A 23017-nucleotide genomic window follows, 5' to 3' on the forward strand; every position below is an offset into this window, starting at 1 on the left:
AGAATCCACTGCCTACTGAGATAACACACAATATCTGATAGCTTTCATTATTGCAAAGTTTTTTTTTTTAAAAACAAACCTAGTTTTTTCTTTGGAACTTTTGACTCATTGCTCTTACTGCTGCTATCTTGGACCAATCACATTAAATCTAGTTTCTCATCTTCAAGATAGTCCTTTAAATAAAAAAATACAGTTATATCTGTCCGTTTTTCTTCTTTTGTTAAATATTTTAAATTAAATATAGTTAAGTTAATTAAATATTTAAGTTAATCAATTATCAGATGATATGGCCCCTTATCATTTGAATTGCCCTCCTCTGTATGTCTTTAATTTAACTTTAACTTAATGTGAATATAATACTTCAGATGTGATTTCACTAGGAGACTGAACAGTGGGGGCTTAAAACCTTCCTAGTCCTGAATATATCTCCCAATGTACTCACCATTTCACTTTACTGTCTTATACTGAGATTTCAGTATAGCTTTGAAATTTTTTCAACATGAATATTCTTTGATTCCATATCCACTTAACTAAATTTAGAAATGAAAATGGAGTGCTTTCCAATAATGAGGGAGAGCCAGAGAAAAGGCTGGGCAGTGAGAGATGGAGAATCTTGTTCATAGGATGGCAAAGAGGTCAGTGTCATTGGAATGAAGAAGTTGGGCAAGGAATAAGACATGGGAATACTGGTAGAAAGTTGGAGGTGGGGATATGAAGGAGGCTAGATATGAAGGAAAAGCTTGAATACCAAATATTGGGTTTTCTATTTGATAGTTGCAAGGGTACTTCAGAACTTTGTCATCCCTCAGGGACAAACATCATGAATTTAAATTGTCATTGTAAACATGGGGAAATGCTGATTATTAGGATTTCTGGTTGCAAGAATACCAAAGAAACACACTTTTTTTTTTTTTTTACATAAGATTCACAAAGTACTCTTAATTTCTAACAGACTTCCTAATTTATTTCATATTATATCAATACAATTCTTATTTTCACCTTTACTTGATATAACAACATAGTCATTTAAATCAAAGTTTCTTAAACTGTGGGTTGTGACCCCATTCGGTGTTGTATAACTCAATGTACAGGTTACAAAATTATGAATTATTATCAATAAATGTTTGATTTATATACCTATTTTATATATTTATATGCCTGGTATCACATAAAAATTTTTCAGGCCAAAAGGGGACATTAGTGGAAAAACTTTAAGAAGCCCTGATTTAAATTATCAGTTCAAAATCAAAATTAGAAGTAAAACTAGGGCTAGCACTCAGGTCTCCTCCAGATCAGAGATTTCATTTCAAGTTTGTATTTATCTTTAAGCATATATTTGCATTGAATGAAATTTGATTATTTTGTAGCATTACTAGCATCATGATAAAACATTGCTAATAATAAATGAAACATATAAGACAAAAGTTGATTTTAAGTGCATTGGTAAGCAAAATTGCCTTTCCCCCCTTCTCAATATAAAATTATGTGTGTTTAATAAGGAATAATGGAAACATTCTGCAGGCTATAGTTGTTCAAGAAACACTGCAGAAGGTCATGATTAGAAGAGCATCACATAGCAATGTTCTAGGATGACTAGTTGTAAATGACTTTATTATTCTCAGTAATACAATCATCCACATCTACTGTGAAAGACTTATGAAGAAAAATCCTATCCATACTCAGAAGGAATTGATCAAGTCTGAATATAGACTGAAGCATTCTTTATTACTCTATCTCTCTATTTTAAATTTCATTTTTCTTGAGATTTTTATTTTCATTAGGGTGGGAGATCTATGTTGTCTTCCACAACTTGACTTTTATGGAAATACTTTGCATAACTTCATATGTGATTTCTTAATTGTGGATGGAGATAAAGAAAATAATATAGAACTCAAAAATCTTAAAAACAAATGTAAAAATATTTTTAATATAACTGGAAAAAATTATTAAATAAATAAAAATTAAAACAAAAGAATAGTATCACATTTCTTCTCCCTGATATGAATCAACTTGAAAGGACCTGAAATGATTTTTTAAAAACTTGACTAGGGGAAGAAATATATAATGGCTCTTAAATATAATTCAGCGTTTTAAATTAATTTTTTAATGGTGTTTCCATAATTTTCTAAAGAGATTACAAAAAATTAACAAGCTAAGCATTTACCGTTCTATGCATATTTTAAGCTAATTTAAATTTTTTTGGATGTTTATTTAGTATCCAAAGGAAGTAGACATTCTCTAGAGTAAAGAATTACATGATAAAGTCAAATCAATCAGATTCAGAATAAGAAATACAATTTAAACCCAGTCCTAAGCAATATCTGCTAAAAAAGGAAATTCCACCATAATTTTGTGGAGACTGAATTCCAGGGAGGATAGACCTCTTTGCTTTTCTCTATTCCCCCAAATGCAAGCTACCCCATAGCACTCAGGGGAAGCTCCAATTATTCCCTGAACTCATCTGTAATGTTCTAAGTAAAGCTCCCCAGCTGGCAATTGTCCACTGGGGATTACCAGTCCAGATAGATTAGTTAGCAAATTAGTTAACATGCAAAATATAAAATAAAAGCCTTAAAAAAATTTTTGTGGATCTAACTATACCTAGGTGACTAAAATCTTGGGAATTCAGTCTTTAAATCTCACATGAATAACTGAAATAATATAACTGAACATATTAACTCAGTATTAAATAACTGAATAAACAGTTCAGATAATTAAAAAAACAACCAAAAATTCAAACTCACATTTAGATAAACAAATCTATGGATATGGAAAAGTGGCACTGGCTTCGGAGTAGAACTTGAAAGGAAGGTTAGGAATTCCACAAAGAAATTGAAATGCTCATAAACCCAGTCCTATTCTGGGTGCTATTTGGATAAGCATGGATCCAGTCTGTTAGGGAGATGCATTTATAATATATCTCAAAGTTTGCCAAGCAATTAGAGCTACTTAAGGATAAGGCTCAAAATAGGAATAATCATCACTTGCACTTTCTGATGCCATTTGGACAATTTGGAATACTTTTTTGGGGATGTAAGGCTATGTCAACATAAGAACTTCCAAATATAGGGTTGTAGCATCAGTGTCCTGAAAGTAGAATGGAAGAAGTAGGATTGTTCCAATTTATATTTTGCATTTTTGTCATTAGGATTCCTTAACAACAGCCTCATTCTTAACTGGTATAGATTTCGATTTAAAATTTGTTTTCTTTATTTTTCTGATTATATATGCACATTACTTTAAAAAATACATATTTCTTTATGAATCACGTTGAGAGAGAAAAATCAGAACAAAAGGGAAAAACATAAAAGGAAAAAAAAAACAAAAAAGAAAAAAAATAAGCGAAAATAGCATGTATGGATTTACATTCATTCCCCATAGTTCTGACATTTTCTATCCCAAGTTTTTTGGGATTTCCTTGGATATGCTTGGGATTGCCTTGAACTGCTAAGAACCAAGTCTTTCATAATGATAATTGCACAATTTTGCTGTTACTGTGTACAATATATTCCTGGTTCTACTTGTTTCCCTCAGCATCAGTTTATGTAGATCTTTTTAGGCTTTTCTAAAATCAGCTTGTTCATCATTATAGAACAATAATATTCCATTGTTTTCATTGATATAGACTTCTTTAGGACCCGAATTAGTGGGGATTTTTTGACCTGATGGTTGAGAATTGATTATGTACTACTTTTTGTAGTAAGATTCCCAGCCAAATGATTTAATATGTATTCAATGGCTAAGTGATCCTTGGACTAGAGCTGAATTAAGTGATTTTTGCTCCTGGAGCAAGGGACATAAAATATGCCTGGGGAAACTTGTGAAATGTGTCTGAATTCCATTAAGGAGTGGGGAGGGTGGGAATGGATATACTGATTCTGAGATGTCAATGGGGAGAATGGGTCAAAGTGGGATAGTTCAGTTAGAAGGGGGTTGACCAGGAATGAAAGTGTTGGGAGTGAGGGGAGATTTATGAGCCCCTTACTAGACTCTTCATTTTACTAATTATTCTTATTTACAGGTGCTAAGCTTATTTGTTTCTGCTTTGCTGAAGGTGCTATCAGTATCAAAAAATTTTTTTAGACTTCCTGGGACAAAGCTTTGGCTTGGAGAAATAATTTCATCTTTTTGGGGGTCTTAAAAGAAGACTCTGACATAGGATTCTAAATTTAGAGCTGGAAGAGACCTAGGACAATATCATTTCTATCATTTCATTTTTGGCCTATATTCAAACTCCATTTTGAATCTACTGGTTATTATTGCATTTGAAAAACAGAGTTTACTCACCTTTTTGCAGATAAAGTCACCAGGTAAATACACAGTGGATTTCAACTTCAGTAGCACATCATAAAGCATCTGTGTATCACACCCCTATTGTAAATGAAAAAAAAACCACCACATTTTTTTCTAGACTTGAGTAATATAACTTTGTTTATGATCTTTTAAAAAAATAGCCCAAATGACTTTTTAAGCAGAGTAGAAATAATCAATATTGTAAAGTAGATAGCAAAGCATCTGGCAAATAGTGAATTCAAACCCTGGATTCAGATGCTGATTTTAACCTGGCTATGAGCAGGTGAGTACCTATATGGAGCACACTGCCCACATTTATAAAATAAGAAGGTTGGACAACAGGGTCTCTGAGATCTCTTTTAGCTCTTCAATGTTGATTCTATGTTATATCACTGATAACTAGAGCGTGAATTTGTCAATGTGTCACCTTTCTCAGATAGTAAGCATTTTTCATCAAGGATACAAAAGTTTTCTTTGAAAAATAGAGTGACTTGATGCAATTTTTAAAAATGTGATGAACTTTTAAAAAAGGAATTTTAGTTTCTCTTTAATGCTTTGTATCTACATGAAGGCAAGCAAGTATCTAGAGAAGAACACTTTTATCTACAGTTTTGAGTATGAAGTCAGTCTTAGGGAAGGGAGTGAATATAATAATAGGCACTCAATAAATACTCACTAAAATGAATTAAATTCATTTGTTTTATGTTCCCCATTAGTGTACAATCTTCTTGAGAGGCAGGATCATTTCTGGGCCTCAGTTTACTTATCTCTATATTGATTTGCATCTGTGTTTTTGCATTGAATAGGTATCCAATCTATTTTTTTTTTCTTGATGATGATAAATTCACTCCTGGGTCTTTAATCCTTCTTTATGGCTTTGATATGTGTGTCTCTGAATAGAAATTTAATCTGTACTCACAGTATTGTTGGTTTTTTTGAATGTCAGCTATTTTCCTGGGCTTTTATGGTTGGCTTATTCTACCTATTTTCCTTCCTTTCCCTTTGGAATCTTACCATTACTATAGGACCATTTGGGGGGGAAATGGAGACATGAGAATCTTGATTAGGAGAAAATTAGGAAGTACATACAATGGATGGATAACTATATAGCTTTATGATTAGTTATTTTGGTTGGTCAAACAGTAATCAATCATTTTTATTTGATAAAGTAAGAATTGGGCCAAGATTATGGGATTTTTGTTCTGCTCCATGGCTATAGGTTATGACTTTTAGGATTAGCATATTGCCTTGCAAACATATTATTCTTCATACAAAGGGTGTGGGGAGGCAGAGCCGTGCAAATGTATCACGGCTGAGGGAGAAGCATTTTACATAGTGAGCTCTGTTCCCAGGAGGCTGCAGTCAAGTTTGTGCCAAATCACAGGAACATCACTTTGTGACTTCAAGCATCCACCTAATCCAAAGCAACAAGCAATTTAATAAGTTAATATACAATACACATACCCACACACAAAATGAAAAAGTGCTTATTCTAAATGAATTCACATTCTATTTGGGGAAGATGGATAAAACATGAAAATATGGAAGTATACATACATGATTATTATGGGAAAGGCATGTGGTAAAACATAATGGATGGATGGAAGACTTTGGAGTAAGGAAAATCTGGGTTCAAATTCTGCCTTTGACACATATTATTAGCTCCCTAACTGTAGGCAAAATTGATTAACCTCTCAGTGCTCCAAACATCTCTCTGAGACAATAAGTTACAGAGAAGTTTGCTGGTTTGTGTTGCTGGACAGTGTTTTCACACAGGAAGTTTCCCACACTGATAAAACCATAGGTTTGGATGAAAAAAATTGAGGAAGGAGAACACACTAATAATTAGGAGATCAGGAAAGGCTTTCTGTTGCAGGAGTCTGAGCTGCACCTTGATGAATGTACAGGGTTCTAAAAGGTGGACTTGAGCATGGCCCGCATTCTTAACAGGAGCACAGTTATACAAAGGTGTGGAAGTGGGGGATAATCTCCTAGTTTAAGAAGCAAGAAGTAGACTAATTAAGTAGTATATAGAACATATGAAGAACAGTTATATGAAATAAACCTAGAATGGTAAACACGAGTGAGATTATGAATGCCTTTAAAATGCCAATATGGGGAAATTTTGTACTTTGTCCTGCATTGATGACCTCAACTGAATTGACAATATTAAGTTAATTACCAGGTTTCCACTTGAATTAATATAAGCACAGATCTTACTTTCCCTGAGTCACTGAAACTTTGACTCCCCATTTTTGGGTAGGGTACCTTTGAGAGGAGTTTTACTTTTTATTCAATATTTGTTTTTTTAATGCCTTTCCTTCTGAGAAATCTTTTTTCCAAAGCAAATTCTAGGCAGCTAATATTATGATTTCATTTGATGAGTCATCTTCTAAGACTTAGTTTTCAGTGGTGACTCTCAAAATAAATTATCCTTTGGGCACAACCTTCTTATTTGTTTCTCAGTTGAAAAGACATTTTTTAGAAGGAAGGCATCCCAATCATTTAGAGGGGATTTTTTTCCCTTCAAAGCAACTTCAAATTGGACACAAGCTCTCTCCCTTTAAGGCCAGTAGTGCCTTTGATGTTGAAGAAAATGCATTAGACATATGCTTGGTGGTGCCTAAGCACACAAAGATGAAGTCTTTTTTTATTGAGATAGAGTTTACTTTCATATTTCCACACTAATGCAGAAGACTTGGGAAAATAAGTTAAAAATAGTAGATAGAATGAAAAATAAAATCATAAAATATATAGTGGGATTGTTTTAAGGCTTTAGTTTCACAATAATAATTATATTTTGATTAGGTCAAAATCAATTTGTTTGATCACATACCAACTGAGAGGATGTTGATGAAAGGAAAACCACTATTGCTGAATTGCATTGATAGGAATTATTAGTTAATGTAATTATATTTACCTTGCATAACAAGAGTTAATACTAATTCTTATCTAATCTGGATTTGTCTTAATGAGATGTAGTTTCTGTTTAATTCTTTATATTCTGCTTGACTTTGGCTCAGGAGGATCTGAGTTCAAATCTAGTCTTAGAAATTTACTATGTTGTATGATACTGAACAGTTTACTCTTCCTCAGTTTCTTCTGTAAACTCTGTAAAATGGAATAATGATGGTGCCTACCTTCTAGTGTTCATGTGAGGATATAAAATAAGATATTTTTAAAATACTTTATAAACCTTAAGATACTCTATTAATGCTAGTTATTGTTAAAATTATTATTTTCTTTCAATTTAATAGAATTAGTGTTTATTGAGTGATTATTATATGACAATACTTGGTCCTGAAGATATTCAGGATGAAAATGAAAATGGTCTTGTTTATAAAGTTTACATTCTACAAGAGAAAATGATAAGTCCACAGTGACATAAATTCAAAGTATATGCCAAGTAATTTTGGGATGAGGGGTATAATATGAATTTTACTGTTCAGTTATGTAGCTATGTTTGACTTTATGTGACTGCATGGACTTTTGTTCCTTGGGATTTAGTAACAAAGATGAATTGTTATTTCCTTTTCCAGGTCATTTTACAGATGAGGAAACTGAGACAACCAAGGGTAAGTGACTTGTCCAGGGTCATACAGCTAGTACATCTATGGCCAGATTTGAACTTAGATCTTTTTGACTCAATGCCTGGTTCTCTATCCACTGTGATGTCTAGCTTTCTTTTATGATCAATATTAATATTATGAGGAATAATAGATCTGGAATGAGCTTTAGAAACCATCTAAGCTAACCTCATTGTTTTAGAGATAAGGAAATTGAAGCCTAGGAAACTCAATCAACTTGTTCAAATCATACAGGTAATAGGCAGATGAGACAGGATTTTTTTCTAATTATAAATTTTAAAATTGGTAAAGAAATATACAATTTGGAATGCATTTGAGGCAAATTGTTTTCCAAAATAGGCATTTTTAATTTTAAAAATTAAGTGACTAACAACATTTAAAAAGAGGGGCAGCTATGTGATGCCGTGGATAGAGTACCAGTCCTGAAGTCAGGAGGGCCTGAGTTCAAATCTGGTCTCAGACACTTAATATTTTCGAGCTGTGTGACCCTGGGCAAGTCACTTAACCCAATTGCCTCAGCAAAAAATAAAATAAAACAAATGTAGAAAAACATCTGATACAAGACCAGCAGTACAACTCCCCCCCAAAAACAAACAAACAAACAAAAAACAAACAAACCAAAAAAAACACTTGTCATATGAGTAGTTGGATACAATACACCCAAGTGTAGACAACACAATGTTTTATAGCTCCGTATTTCAATAATATGCTGATCTTTCCTGTAGAAAGCTACTTCTTTACTAAAAAAAAAAAGCATAACCTGATGTTCCCTCATTTGACCAATTCTAGCTACATTTAGTTGTGCAAAAGGGCTTAGATATATCCAAAAGAATCCACATGTAATACATTACCTCATCATTTCCCCAAAATAAAATTTTGGCACAAAAACATAAGATAAAGGGAAGAGAGACTTGGAGAAATGAAGTAATAGGGGAAAAGCCTTTTATAAATAAGCAACAAAGGAAAGGCAAATAAAATTTTCTGTATCAGAAATTTAATATATTTTAGCTTTTGCTTCATTTTGCTATCATCTTTTTTACAAACTTCTCATCGTTGACAACTATCACTATTAATATCTGCTTCTCCAATCATTTCATCAACCTCTTTCTCTGGTAACTTCTCTCCAAAGTCTGTCATCCTGTGACCAAGTTCTGCTGTGCTAATTGAACCATCGCTATGCTCAGCAAACACACTGACTGCTTCTCTAATTTCACATACTGTGTCTTTCATTTTCTTGTCATCATCAGCAGCAATTCTGCAAAGTCAACTGTGCCATTCCTATCAGCATCTAATTCATTAATCATATTCTGTAATTCCTCTTCTGGGGGGTTCTGCCTAAGTGACCTCATTACACTAATTCCTTCATCTCCATTTTAATCAAACAGTGAAAAGACTTCTTTGAATTCTACAGTCTGCTCTCCTGTCCGTCAATCAGCTGTGTTTCAAGGATTGCCAATGCCCAGATTTCTATCAGATAATCCTCCTCCTTAGTAGCTGTGCTTAGATTCCATAGGCAAGATTTTAAGTCTAGTCTGACCTTTCTGCTGCAAAGCCAGTATACTTTCCAAAGTTATGTTAAAGCTTATGGAACGTGAACGTCAAAAAGAGGCTGGTTTGTTTGCAATATAATGTAAGGGAAAGTAAGATGAAATGATTTTGGAAAGAAAGATCAGAGCAGATTTTGAAAGATATTAATGACCAAACAGAGAAATTTGTATTTTATGGGAGAGACAACAGGAAACTACTGAGACCCTGTAGCAGGGGAGTGACATGGTCACAACTGGGCTTTGACTGTGTCAGTTTGGCATTTACTCATTGGGAGGATTCCCTTCCCATATCACTTGCTTGTCAGTGCTTCAAGATTTTGGTTGTAAAAGCACTCCAAATTAAAAATTCTTCCCTACATAGGCATTTATAATAATATATCATATGTATAATTTGTAATTATATATGTATATAATATAATAAATATGTAAATATATTTGCAACCTGGGATAATAAAGTCTACGTACTGAGAGATGAAGAGTATTGTTATTTCCTCTGTAGATGTACCTTTTCTCCATTTTACTCTGATGCTCTATCTTCTGATATTCTGTCTTTGACAAAAACAATAGTTTTATCATCGGGAATGGGCCCAATGACCTGCTTCCAGCTCTACTTCAGAGCTTATTTCCTCCCAGGAAATTCAGAATAGATTATTCATTGAGGTAAATAACTAGAGGAAGACAAGGCTTTTTTTTTTTTTTTTTTTTTTTGGTATGTGTCTAATATTGTTTTCATAGTAGTTCTTAATTTGTAATGCATGAATTTGCTTTAAAAATATTTTGTTAATTGATTTCTTTTGTATTTTATTTTGTGCATTTAAAAACATTATTCTGATAAAGGATCCCTAGACGGCATCAGATTATTCCCTAAAAAGATCCATGAAACCCCCATTTTTGTTAATGTTTCTCCTATTTCCAGTGTATCTTTGAGCATTTTTCTAAAACTCTTAGCATTCTTATTAAGTCATAACTTTAATTAACATCATTCTGTGTAGTTCCAGGTACAATGTTACACATTTGTATTTCAAGAATGTGGTGTTCATCTAGGACATGTCAGTTCCTATACATAAAATGAACATAATAATAAAAATAGATCAGGATTTAAGCACACAACAGTGCAAAGTCATATTAGAACAAGTAGTTTGAACCACACATGAAACACATCAGAAAAAGCCAGATCCTAATTTTAACTTGTAAAGCAAAGAAAAATAATTATTTTTTCTCTAGCAGAATCTCTGTAATATTCAGTGTCCAAAATGGATATATCAGATGAGCTCCGATTCAATAGCATCTGAATTTACTGCCCTGCCAACTTGACGAATGGGTTCTTTAGTCAAAGCAACCCAAGCAACCCTATATAAATCTAGATACTCTTACAACTATGGTGAACAAATCCTACTCTGATAGTGACGTTTATGAATCAGAGAAATGTGCAATAGTTTGTTCAAAGCAAAGACACTTAATGAAATAGCATAATAAGAACTAGCTGAATAACTTACTCCAAAGAACAATGATTAATTAATTTATGAACCTTGAGAGAGGTTTCTATTATAGTCTCCTGGATATGTGTCTATTCTTGGTCCTATGCTGTTCAATATTTTAATAAATTGCTTAGATAAAGACATAGGGACACACAGAATTTAGAGATAAAACAAAAATAACCCATCATATGTCAGAGATATTGTCCTAAGAGATATTACTATGCTAAGATGATCTAAATCTAATAAAATGAAATTTTATAGGAATAAATGGAAAGTCCTACAGTTGGTTTAAAAAATCAATGGTATTAGTTGGGAGAGGGGGCAGTCAGACAAAAATTAATGTTAAAAGCCCACTTCAACCTCATTATGTGTCAACAAGGTGACAATAATAGCCCAAAAGCTATGATCAAGCTGCATTAATAAAAGCATAATTCTTGAAATGAGGGATATAAACCATTCCTCTTTAATTTGCTTCAGCTAGGCCACATATGGAGTCATAGAGTCAGATTTGGACATCATATTTTAGGAAGGACATTGGGAAACCCAATTTTAGTAGTGAGACTGGAAACCATTCTATATACATATTAGTCAAAGCAATGGGGGATCATTATTATAGTGAATATTGATTTAGAGATGGTATTATAAATGTTGTTTAATGTCTTAAATGCTATCATGTGGGAGATACATTTTGCTTTTCTTCAGATCACAGAACTAGGAGCAATGAAATGAATTTGCAATAGGAAGACATTAACTATCTATAAGAACAGATATTCCAATATTTAAAACTGTAAAAACACAGAATGCACTGCTACTGATTGTCTTCTAAGGAGAAGATGGATGAACCCTTATTGGAAATGTTATATGGAAGATGTATGTTCAGGTACAATTATAACATATATTTATACATACATATATACATGCATATATATATGTGTGTGTGTATGTATATATATATATATATATATATATATATATATATATATATATATATATATATATATATATATTCCCTGAGATGTAAATAAAAAAATATAGTTTGTGTCACCTTCTCTCTTTGCAGTAGGCTTTTAATGGAATCAGGCTACCTTGAAATTTAATTGACTTGATCCAAAATGGCAGGACTAGGACTAACATGTGGAAGTCACTAAGACAGATTTTTGACTAAACAAAAAGAAAAAAATAACTTTCTAACAATCAGAACTATCCTAAAGTGGAATTGGCTGTCTTGGGAAATAATAAGTTGGGGAGGGATAGAGGAGATTTTTCAGTCCTCAGGGAAAGCCTGGGTGGGTATTTGTTAGGGATATTTTGGCTAAGATTTATGATCTGGATGATTTTGGATAAGATAATCTCTGAGCTATTTTCCAACTCTAATGTCCCACGATTATATAGAATTGCTTTTCATTTAGCAAAAATATAAATGGAAATGGATTGTTCTGGAAGAAATAGGCTCTCTAATGGGAATTTTAGAAAATAATGACTCAATTTATATAGAATCTTAACAAATGAATATTTTATTTTTTCAATTAGATCTGCTTTAGAATATGGACTTTATGGATTTCAAGGAATATATGTTAAAAGAAAACTGGAAAAATTGAGTTACCAAGGTACCATTTTGAAAATAAGAGATAATCTCATATAAGCTACTAGTCTCTGATTTAAAAACTTCTCATTCAAAGAAGGGAATTAATAACTGGTATGAATATGAGAAAAGTAAGTTAACAGAATAATAAATATTTATTCCTTAAATTAGTATGACATTTTCAAAGATCTAAACTAAAGAATTGTATTTAATCACAGGGATAAGGATTGGATCTGTGATTTTATTGGTACGAGGAACTCCCAGATGAAGAAACTCCCTCTACCAAAGCAGATTAACATTGCTTGCACAATGCTTCGAGAAGTGCCTAAAGCACTGATTAAATGATTATCCAGAGTCATAATCCAGTATATCCAGCTACATGATGCCAGAAATAATGCTGGACCTGGAGTCATGAAGACCAGAGTTCAAATCTGGCCTCAGGTATATACTAGTTGTGAGAAACTGGGCAAATCACTTAATTTTTGTTTGTGCCTGCTTTTTCATCTGGTAAATGTGACAATAATAGCACTTACCTCCAGAAATGTTATAAGAAAGAAGTGAGATAAATAGTAAAGAATTTAGCACAGTGCCTAGCACATAGTAAATGCTCTATGAATAGTAATAAATACTAGTGGTGGTGGTGATGGTGATAATGAGGATGTGTCAGAGGAGGGACTTAAACCCAGACATTCCTGGCTTTAAGACCAGCTAGTCATTTCTTTTTAATCAACTAGGCTGTATTAATCATAGGATTGTAGAATCTGAATTGAAAAAAACCTTGGAGACTACCTATTGAAATAACTCTGTAATATGGTCATTCATTCTCTGCCTGAATATTATCAGTGATTTATACCTTCTTAAAATAGCCCCTTCAGTTGGAGTTTGTTGTTATAAAGTTCTTCCTTATTTTGCCAGTCAGTCAAGAAGCATTCATTAAGTGCTTGTTATATGCCAAATACTGTGCTAAATTCTGGGGTTTCAAAGAAAGGAAAACAACAGTCCTTGCCCTCAAAAAGCTGTATTAGAAGAGACAACATGTAAAAAAGGTATAAAGAGTCAGATAAGTACATAATGGATAAAATACTGGACCTGGAAGTTCAAAATTCAAATTCAGCCTCAAACAATATCTCTGTGACTCTGGGTAAATCACTTAACAACTGTCTATCTCCATTTCCTCATTTGTAAAATGACATAATGATAGCACTTATTTCCCCAAGGAATTGTGAAGATCTAATGAGGTAATTTTTATAAAGTACTTTGCAAATTTTAAGGTACCATATAAATACTAGCTATTATATTGTCACAATGATGATAAAGATGCTTATATGATATAGTTAAATATTTATTTATGTTATATGTAGATAACACACACACACATATATAAAACATATATAAAATGAGAAATAATTTCATAGAGAAAGATACTAGTAATTGGGAAGACCACAAAAAACCTCCTGAAGAAATTGGTATTTGAACTGAGTCTTGAAGGAAGCCAGAGAAATTAGGAAGCAGAAGCTCCAAGGTTAGCTAACTAGCTCTCTATGGACTATTCTTCACTTAAAGGGGCTTAACAAAGCTGCATAGTAAATTGTATAAGAATTTAAAGATTTAAATAAATCTCTACTTTACAGATATGTAAAAAGAAAGGTATTTCTACAAAAATTATAGAGAAACCCCCCTGAAAAATTTAGAGGTTTAGAACCCAAAGCCTTCAGAACGAGAGACATCATGAAGCTTGATAATGCAATCTTTGAGCCAATCTGAACCTAACTAGGATCTTGCTCAATAGACTTAGCTAAAGCACATTCAGAAAGCAGACTGCCCATCTGTACCATAATAAAGTAGAATTATATTTAAATTAGTGCAAATTAAATTAACAGTCTGAAGAAATCACTTCTTCCTTGATTTTAATCAAGAAATAGAGGCTAAGAGACAAAGAGGATCAAATGAAAACTTTGCTGAAAAAAGACCTGCAGTGACTTTCTTATACGTATATATATATCCTTAATTTTTGAGTGTATTTTAGCTTAGAGTAAAAGTTATTTCTCTAACCATGATTCAGATTCTACAGACCCCAAGTATAGTGTATTATCCCTCATTGTATAAGCACTTGCTTTGAACAAGTCGATCTTAGTCACGATGTTGAAATTCATATCGATGGCAATGGCCAATTGCATCTTGAGAGGCAGGTTTTCCAGGAATTCTGATTCATCTTCAAAAAAGGCAAAAAAAAGAAGATGTAAACATTCACCGAAATGGGAAGATTATTATATAATAAATAGGAATAGGTAAAATAGATTAGATGAAGGAAATAGAGCAATGAAAATTAATGTTTTGCACATCTATAGAAACAATATTAAAAAATGAAACGAGTCAAGTCAACACGTATTTATTAAGTGCTGCTCTCTATATCAGCAGAGAAAATGCTAGGATGGAAGTAAATAGACCCATATTCTAGATTGAGCTCTGCTGGTGAGTCTAACTATAAAATGATGATAATGGTAACATTTTTTTTCTGCATCAGCAACATGTCTAATGAGAGCCTACAATATGAAAATATTTTTGAACTTTTAGGATGAAAGATACAATATGAAATATTATTAATTATAATCATTATTATCAATATGATTATTTTCTCAATAAGATCACTTTTTCTAGACTTTTTTTTCCCCATGGTAATACAAACAAGACACAAAATAATCTTTCAAATAAAATGACATAGCTGATTCATAGGTGCTAATAGAACATGTTTTGCCTCAGGGGCTGAGAATCATGGAGTACTGGGAGAGTGTTATTAGGAAAGAGGGAAGTATCTTGATTCTTTTAATTCTGTCCTTCTTTACCTACTTTCAAGATGGCTTTAAGAGCTCTTTTAAGGTATATATTCTGTACTGTCCTCCCCACTTTCTTCCCTCCTCCAATCCCTTTTTCTCCATGAAGATGATAGCAGGAGGAGGGATAGCCAAAAAGGACAGGAGGGGAAACAGAGAATGTTTAGCCTTCATCACTAGTAAGAAGCATTGCTAGGGGTTAGTTTTTAGTCTTTAAACCCAATAGTTCCCAGAGGCTCTAAGAGGCTGCCTTATTCTTCTTCTCATTGAACTTTTTAGGGCATAGAGTTTGGCTTCAAGGATATCATTTATCAGCAATAAGCACTGCAAATTGCCCTGGGGGACACAACAACTTTGTGGCCACCAGTGGCATTAATTTTTTAAGGTCACCAAGATACTAGTTAACATACTAAAGAAGCCACTTAGTTGCTTGAATTATGATCTCTCTGTACATACTTATTGAAATCCCTAGGGGTGGGGGCATAACATGGCCTTGGAAAATCTGGTCAGCTTTTTAAGAAAAAAAAATCTCTATTTAGTAAATTCCTTATATGAAAACTATGACTTTTTAAAGACATATGTATTGTGGAATTATTTGCTTTTGAGATTACCTTTTATCAAATCCAACTAGCTCCAGTTTCTGTCTCAAAATGAGGGTATGCTTTTAATAATAATAATAATTCATTTTTATAGATCACTTTCAATTTAGTGTATTTTAATAAAATAAGCATTTATTTAAAGCCTGCTATGTAAAAGGCACTATGCTAGGTTGTTCTTATCTTTCGTGCTTGAAAAAGACCAAACTGATATTGTATTGGGTTCTGATTATGGCTGATCAGACCAATATGAACTCTGAAGGCTCCACCATAGGTTGAGCAAAATATTCATGTGAATATTTGGAGTAGCAATGTCTCTAAATTTATACTTCTCGTGTTTCTTTTGGCTATCACAATTCTGCTTTGCTCACGGAGGACAGAATATTCTCCCATTCTATGCTGGGAAGTTTTTGCCAGCATTTCCCATGTCATGCAAGTGATTCTCAAGTTCTTATGAGAGACTTTGAGAGGCGTCCTTGTATCTATTTTTCTGACCTCCATTTGAGGGCTTGATTCGTGTGACCTCTTTATCAAATAGTCTTTTAGGTAAATGTACATTTGGCATTTGAACAATGTGACTAGCCCATTAGGTTGTGCTTTGTATGGTAGTTTGAACACGAGGCAATTTAGCTCAAGAAGGGACCTAAGTATCTGTTACCTTCTTTTATCAGATGATCTTGAGAATCGTTCTGAGACAATTATATGGAAGTGAGTTAGTTTCCTGACATGCTACTGGTACATGTTCAGATTTCACAAACATACAAGAATAATAAGATCAGCACAATGGCTCTGTTGACCTTCAGTTTGGTAGGCAACCTACTATGTCTTTTCTCCCACATTTTCCTTCAGAGCCTCCTCAAAGCTGAATTGACCCTGGCAATAATATCTGTCAATCTCATCATCAATGTATACATCCCTGGAAATTATGTTGCCAAGGTAAGTGAATTTATCCATAGGATTGAGAATTTTTCCATTTGCAGGAACCAATGGTTCCACATATGGAACCTCATCAAGCTTCATCACTAATGATGGTGACATGGAGCATTCCTGAAAATGGCATTTGTATTGTCATTCACTTCTTTTAGGGGTCATACAAGCTTGTTGACCAAATTTGTTTTGATTTTAAACTGACACTAGCTTTATATGCTGCTCCCCATTACTGTGCCCACTCCAGAAAAACCCATGTCCAGTTCTGATTTTGATCCTAACTCACCAACAGTTATCCTTAACCTACTTTAGCCCATGAGATGCTTTATCAAGGTATGGCCACTGTGTATATTAATTGCAATTTCTTGCAGCCACAGATGAAAGTTGGGTGACAAATATACACCAATGGTGAATGAGCAGTCCTGAAAAGGGTTCAACAGCCCTTTTATCTGAGATACAAGTTTTCTCCAAATGTCCATACACCCCAAATAAGTAATGGGAATATGAAGATAAAGATAAAATTACCCCCATCCTCTGGGAACATTCCTTATTTCATTGACAAAATGCTTTTAGGTAATTTTCTCATATAATAATATAATATGTATAATGTAGAAATTCACTCACCATGTTATGGTATATACAGAACTCATCTCACCCTATAAGATATGTAGTGAATCTATTATTATTATTATTATTTTACAGGTGAGGCAACACAGATTAAAATGGATTTTAAGTGATTTGTGCAAAGACAAACATGACATGAGACAGAGTTCACCCTCATCTTCAAGTCTTTGTAGTCCCAGTCTAATGCTCATATCACTATCTTTCAGGAGTAGAGTGAATAGTTAGGTATACCTACCCAATATTTTTTGAGAGGCCCAAGTATATTCATACCAAGTTCGAACACGGTTCTGTACCAATTTGGGTATTGAATATGTGTTCATATAAGAGACGGTATCATCCATGCAGGAACGGAAGAGGTTCTGATGGGCAGTAGCTGCTCCAATGACATCTCTCATCTGAAAAATAAAAAGTCCATCGTTTCTGATTTTTTATCTGATTTTACAAGTGGTACCAGAAGATAAGTTAAGAAAGGAAAGGTTTATGAAATTAGCTTTTTAATTTGATAATATTCTTATTCCTTACTGATTTATAGGGCATTCATGTTTAAAAATCCCACAAAATACACGGGTGATGGGCAAGAGAGAGGGAAACAACACAAGTATCTATTATGTGCTAAGTACTAAGAAAAATGCTTCATAAACACGATCTCATTTGGTAGCAGAATGAAGTGGAAGCTCAGTAACTTCTTGGCAGAATAGCTGGCCAATCCAGATGTCAGAAGTCAAAGTGAATTATGTACATGGATTATGCAAGTCGAATGTCTAAATAATCCTGATTCATTGGGATAATTGACAACTTCCAATTTCATTTAGTGCTATTTATATAATGTTAGATAAATCTATGTTTAGAATATAGTATACATACAAATTTAAAATATGCTGAAATTATTTAACTATCCTCAGCAGCTATAGTAGTAATGAAGGAATTATTGCATTTCAAGTTATAGATGCTGATAACTGTGATGTAAAAATTCACTGTAAATTAAGCCTGATCTTTAAGATCAGTCTAGAAATACATATATTCCATCCTTTGTATTCATCTCCTATTTCTCTCCTAAACCATGAAATAAATGATTGATATTTGCTTTGTGTATTAAAATGGGGATGGATGGTGGTAATTAATGACCTCTTCATCTAGAAGAGGTGAAACTATATGGCATTTCCCCACCTCTGTCTAGCCCAGGACATGTGCTATAAAAAATACATAAGTGGATGAAAGCCAAATAATATATATATTACTAGTTATTAAAATACAATGTGCTAAAGCCAGGTCCTGGTTGGTGAGAATCATAAATCCTGTGAAGTGGTCGTGTGTATTTAAATTTTTACTATTCAAAGCTATAATTATGTAAAATATGATAATAGTTCCAGTCGAATGGAAATATGCAGTGCAAATAATGTGACCACTTCACAGGATTCATGATTTGAGTTAATCAGGAACAAGATGTAGAGTACAGTAATAATACTGTCTTTGGAGTCGGGAGTGGTTTAGGTTCAAATAACAACTTTCACATTTATGTACCAATCATGTACAAGTCACTAAATTTCTTTAGGTCTGTCTCATTGTCAGTATAATGGGAATAATAAGGCACCTACATCATAGGTTTGTTGTGGGGATTAAATGAGATACTATAGGTAAAGTACTTAGTAAAACATTAATATTCTTCCAATAGCCTCAGAATATTGTCTATAACGCTATTTAAAATAAAATTAACCAATATCCTACCATAAGCTCAAAATAGACTACAACCTGAATGTCATATTATTTTGAAAAAAATAGATGAAAATGAGCTCAAATACTCTACATAGCTTTGGCTAGGAGAAGAATTCTTAACCAATAGCAAAGAATGCAAACGAAAATACATATGAAATTAAAAAGCTTTTACATGAACAAAACAATTGTACATTTTCTTATTTCTTCTTCTTTATGGCAGCAAGAAAATTTGAATTCAAATTCCTTCTCAGATATTTACTAGCCATGTGACCCTAAGCAAGACACTTAACCAAATCTAGCATTCTTGAACACTATTCTTCCCTGCTAACATATATAATTATAAAACCAATGTAAGTGCAAAGGAAAACAATTAAGCTGAGCATTATTTAATTATAATGATCAAACTTTATCTTGAAGAAGAAAGAAGAAAATATACAATCATCCTTTCACTACAAAGATGGAAAACTATGGCGTGTGGAACATTATATATCCACTGTTAGACTCAGTTAATATGTTGGTTGATTTTGAAGATTTCTTTTAGTCTCATTTATCTCTCTCTCTCTCTCTCTCTCTCTCTCTCGGTCATAAGGAATGCTTCTAGATAGGAGAGAGATATTATTTGGAAATGAAGGTGCATTAAAAACAATCATAACTAAGAATATAGATTAATGCTAAAAATGAATCCAATATATATCTCACTTTTTTTTTTCCATTTTACCTGTCCAATTAAGCTGGAGAATACAAAAACCCCAGAGAAAAAATTCAAGAGTTGGAATATAATCTCAAATGTGCTTTGTGGTTCTGGAAGACCACCAATGGTAATTAAAGTTCGTACTGCCCAGTAGTAACATCTCAGATAACTGTGAATAGAAAAAAATTTCATTTAGATTTTTAATCTGACTTTGGTCACTAATATTGAAGAACCATGATGACTACTTATAAACTCTTTTCCTAACTTATCTATAAGCATATATTGACTTAAATATAAGAATATATACATATATTTCAAAAATATAATTTGTCCTGGCAATGGTTTATACACATGCATATCAAAGTTACTATGTATTATCTTAATATATAAAACATAGAGGAATGCTATATGCTAGATCAGATGAATGGAAGTAGGGGAAATGTTATTGGAAAAAGTATAATTTGCCAATGACAAAAATTCACCTCTTGTCAAAAAAAAAATACTGTAAGATCTTCAGTGCCTTGAGATAGTCAAAATTTATGGTTCCAATAAAAAGAACATTTATTAACAAATTGTAGTTTGGTATAATGCTTTGCATTTCCTTTTCATTGGAGAAAAAGAATTAATTTGAAATTCATTTGGACAGAGCCAGAGCAAAATACTTGAGATACCTTACTTATTGCCTTTGCCTTGCTCACTCTCTAGGCACGCCATGGGACCTGGGAGGAACCTCAGGAAAAATAGTTATTCAACTATTGCTGGCAGAGGTTGGGATTGTGTGGAGATAAAATTTGGAGAGGATTAAGAAACCGGACATTCTGTCAATCAATAAATTTTAAAGAAGTATTAGCTGTGTTCTGGGAACTGAGAATATCATATAAAGGATGAACGTCACTAGGAGTTTATGTTCAAATGGGAGACAAAAATAAGAGGCTTCTTTATACCAAAAATTGTTAGTTACCTAGGATCTAAAGATAAAACCAAAACATTTCCTGTTCTCTCAAGGAGTTTTAAAAAAAAAAAGAAAATATATAAGGATATGGAAAATACATGGAAAGCAGGTACAAGGTAGATAGAAGGGAAAACACTAATCGCAGGGGTGACTAGGACAGATCTTATACAGAAGGTGCAACTCAAGCTGAAGCTTAAAGGAAATAAGGAATTCTAAGAAGTTAAAATGAAGAGAGAATATTCCAAAAAATGTAGGACAGCTATTGCAAAGGCCTATAAACTACAGATAGATTGTGGTAGAGGAGAATTAGCTAGTGTGCTAATATGGCTGGATTTAAGTATTGGAGGGAAATAAAAGGTGGGAAGGTAAGATAAGACTATGTTATGAAAGCTTTAAATACTAAGCAAAGGAATTTACATTTGATCCTACAGGGAATAGGGAAGCCACTGGAGTTTATTGCTGAGGAGGTGGGGTTACATGATCAAATCTGACATCAGAAAAATCACTTGGTGGCTATGCAGGTTAACTTTTGGCAAAGGAGTATATCACTGATTTTTTTTTTTGGAAAGACAATTTTTGTATCTTTTTAATGTTCATCTTTATATAAAAGACAATTCTCATCTTTGAATAAAAAGACTCCACAGTGCCTTGCAAACAGTAAATATGCAATTAAAAATAACAAACATGCTTCTTGTTGATTATACTCCATATTAGAGACCAGAGAATCTCTTTGCCTGGAAACTTTTATTCCTTTTAAAATAGATTTTTACTTATTTTGTTAAATATTTCTCAACTATCATTAAGTATATCCCAAACAACCATTTAAAAATTTTTTGTTCTTCCTCTGGTCTTTTTCCTGGTACCTCCCCACTTCTCAAGAAGGCAAACAATTTGATATTTATTATACTGTGAAGTTATGAAAAACACATTTCCATATTAGCTATGTTATAGCTAAAGAAAACACAGTTCCCCCCTCCACAAAGAAAAATTTTTGAAAGTATGTGTCAACCTGAATGAAAATAGCTATTTATTACAGCTGGGGAGTGAGCAGTGTGGAGATTAAAATTTGGAGATCATTAGAAACTGAACTTTCAATCTTTCAAACAATCAATAAATATTTAAGAAGTTCTGGCTATGTGCTAAGAACTGAGGATACTCTATGAAAAATGAAATAGTCATTAGAAGTTTATGTTCAAATGGGGGACAAAAATAAGAGACTGCTATGTGCCAAGCACTGTTATATAGGATGTAAAGTCAAAAGCAGAACAGTTCCTGCTTTCAAGAAGTTTTTCATCATGGGTACTTCGAAATATCATTGTTGATCATAGATCATGTGATCATTGATCATAGAAAGATCATTGTTTTGATCAGGCTAGCTAATCTTTCATAGTTAATCATTCTTACAATATTATTGTTACTGTGTATAATTTCAACTCATAAAAATCTTTTCAGGTTTTTCCAAAGCATCCCACTCGTCATTTCTTATAGGACAATAGTATTCTATCACAAGCATATGCCATAACTTGTTCAACCATACCCTAGTCAATGAAAACTGTCTGTTAATATCTTCTGATCATTTATCAACTGGGGAAATGACTTATTTTTATAAATTTAGCTCAGCCCCTATATATTTAAGAAATGAGACCTCTATTGAAGAAATCTACTATAAAAGTTCTCCCATTTTCCTATTTTCCTTTGCAATTTTGATTGTATTAATTTTGTCTGTGTGCAAATATTTTAATTTCATGAAATCAAGATTATTTATTTTACTTTCCATGATCTTTTCTATCTCTTGTTTGATCAAAAACGCTTTATCAAATCCATTTATCTGACAGCTACATTTTCCCATGCTTCCCTAATGTAATTTTGATATCCATCATTTCTAAATCATTTATCTATTTTGACTTTATCTTAGTATATCTTTGCAGTTTTTGTAACATTTTTGTCAAATGTTGAGTTCTTACTCTCAAAATATGGATTTTTGGATTTATTAAACACTAAAATGCTATGATGATTTACTCTTATGTATTGGTTGACTAATGTATTCCACGATCTATCACTCCTTAATTCCATTACTTTTAAATCAGATTGTTTTGATGATTGCTGTATTGTAATGTTTGAAATCTGGAATTGCTACTCTTCCTTCTTTAATATTTTTTCATTGATTTCTTGATATTCTTGATCTTTTGTTCTTTT

At 32.8% G+C, this 23017-nt stretch overlaps 1 protein-coding gene and 1 pseudogene across 1 annotated transcript in view; both read right to left on the minus strand.

Annotated features, from left to right (window-relative positions):
* The window catches only part of CNGB3 (cyclic nucleotide gated channel subunit beta 3), a 95241-nt gene that overhangs the window by 25354 nt on the left and 46870 nt on the right, over window positions 1-23017 (minus strand). The window contains exons 9-12 of the mRNA XM_051974290.1: window positions 19897-20038; window positions 17701-17860; window positions 14602-14699; window positions 4288-4371 (exon numbers count right to left, since the gene is read on the minus strand). Coding sequence (XP_051830250.1) covers window positions 4288-4371; window positions 14602-14699; window positions 17701-17860; window positions 19897-20038 — 484 coding nt within the window. The remainder of the gene's footprint in view (window positions 1-4287; window positions 4372-14601; window positions 14700-17700; window positions 17861-19896; window positions 20039-23017) is intronic.
* On the minus strand, window positions 8897-9549 carry LOC127544261 (calmodulin-like; annotated as a pseudogene).

The sequence above is a fragment of the Antechinus flavipes genome, chromosome 1 (genome assembly GCF_016432865.1).
Source record: "Antechinus flavipes isolate AdamAnt ecotype Samford, QLD, Australia chromosome 1, AdamAnt_v2, whole genome shotgun sequence".
In the NCBI taxonomy this organism is placed as follows: Eukaryota; Metazoa; Chordata; class Mammalia; order Dasyuromorphia; family Dasyuridae; genus Antechinus; species Antechinus flavipes.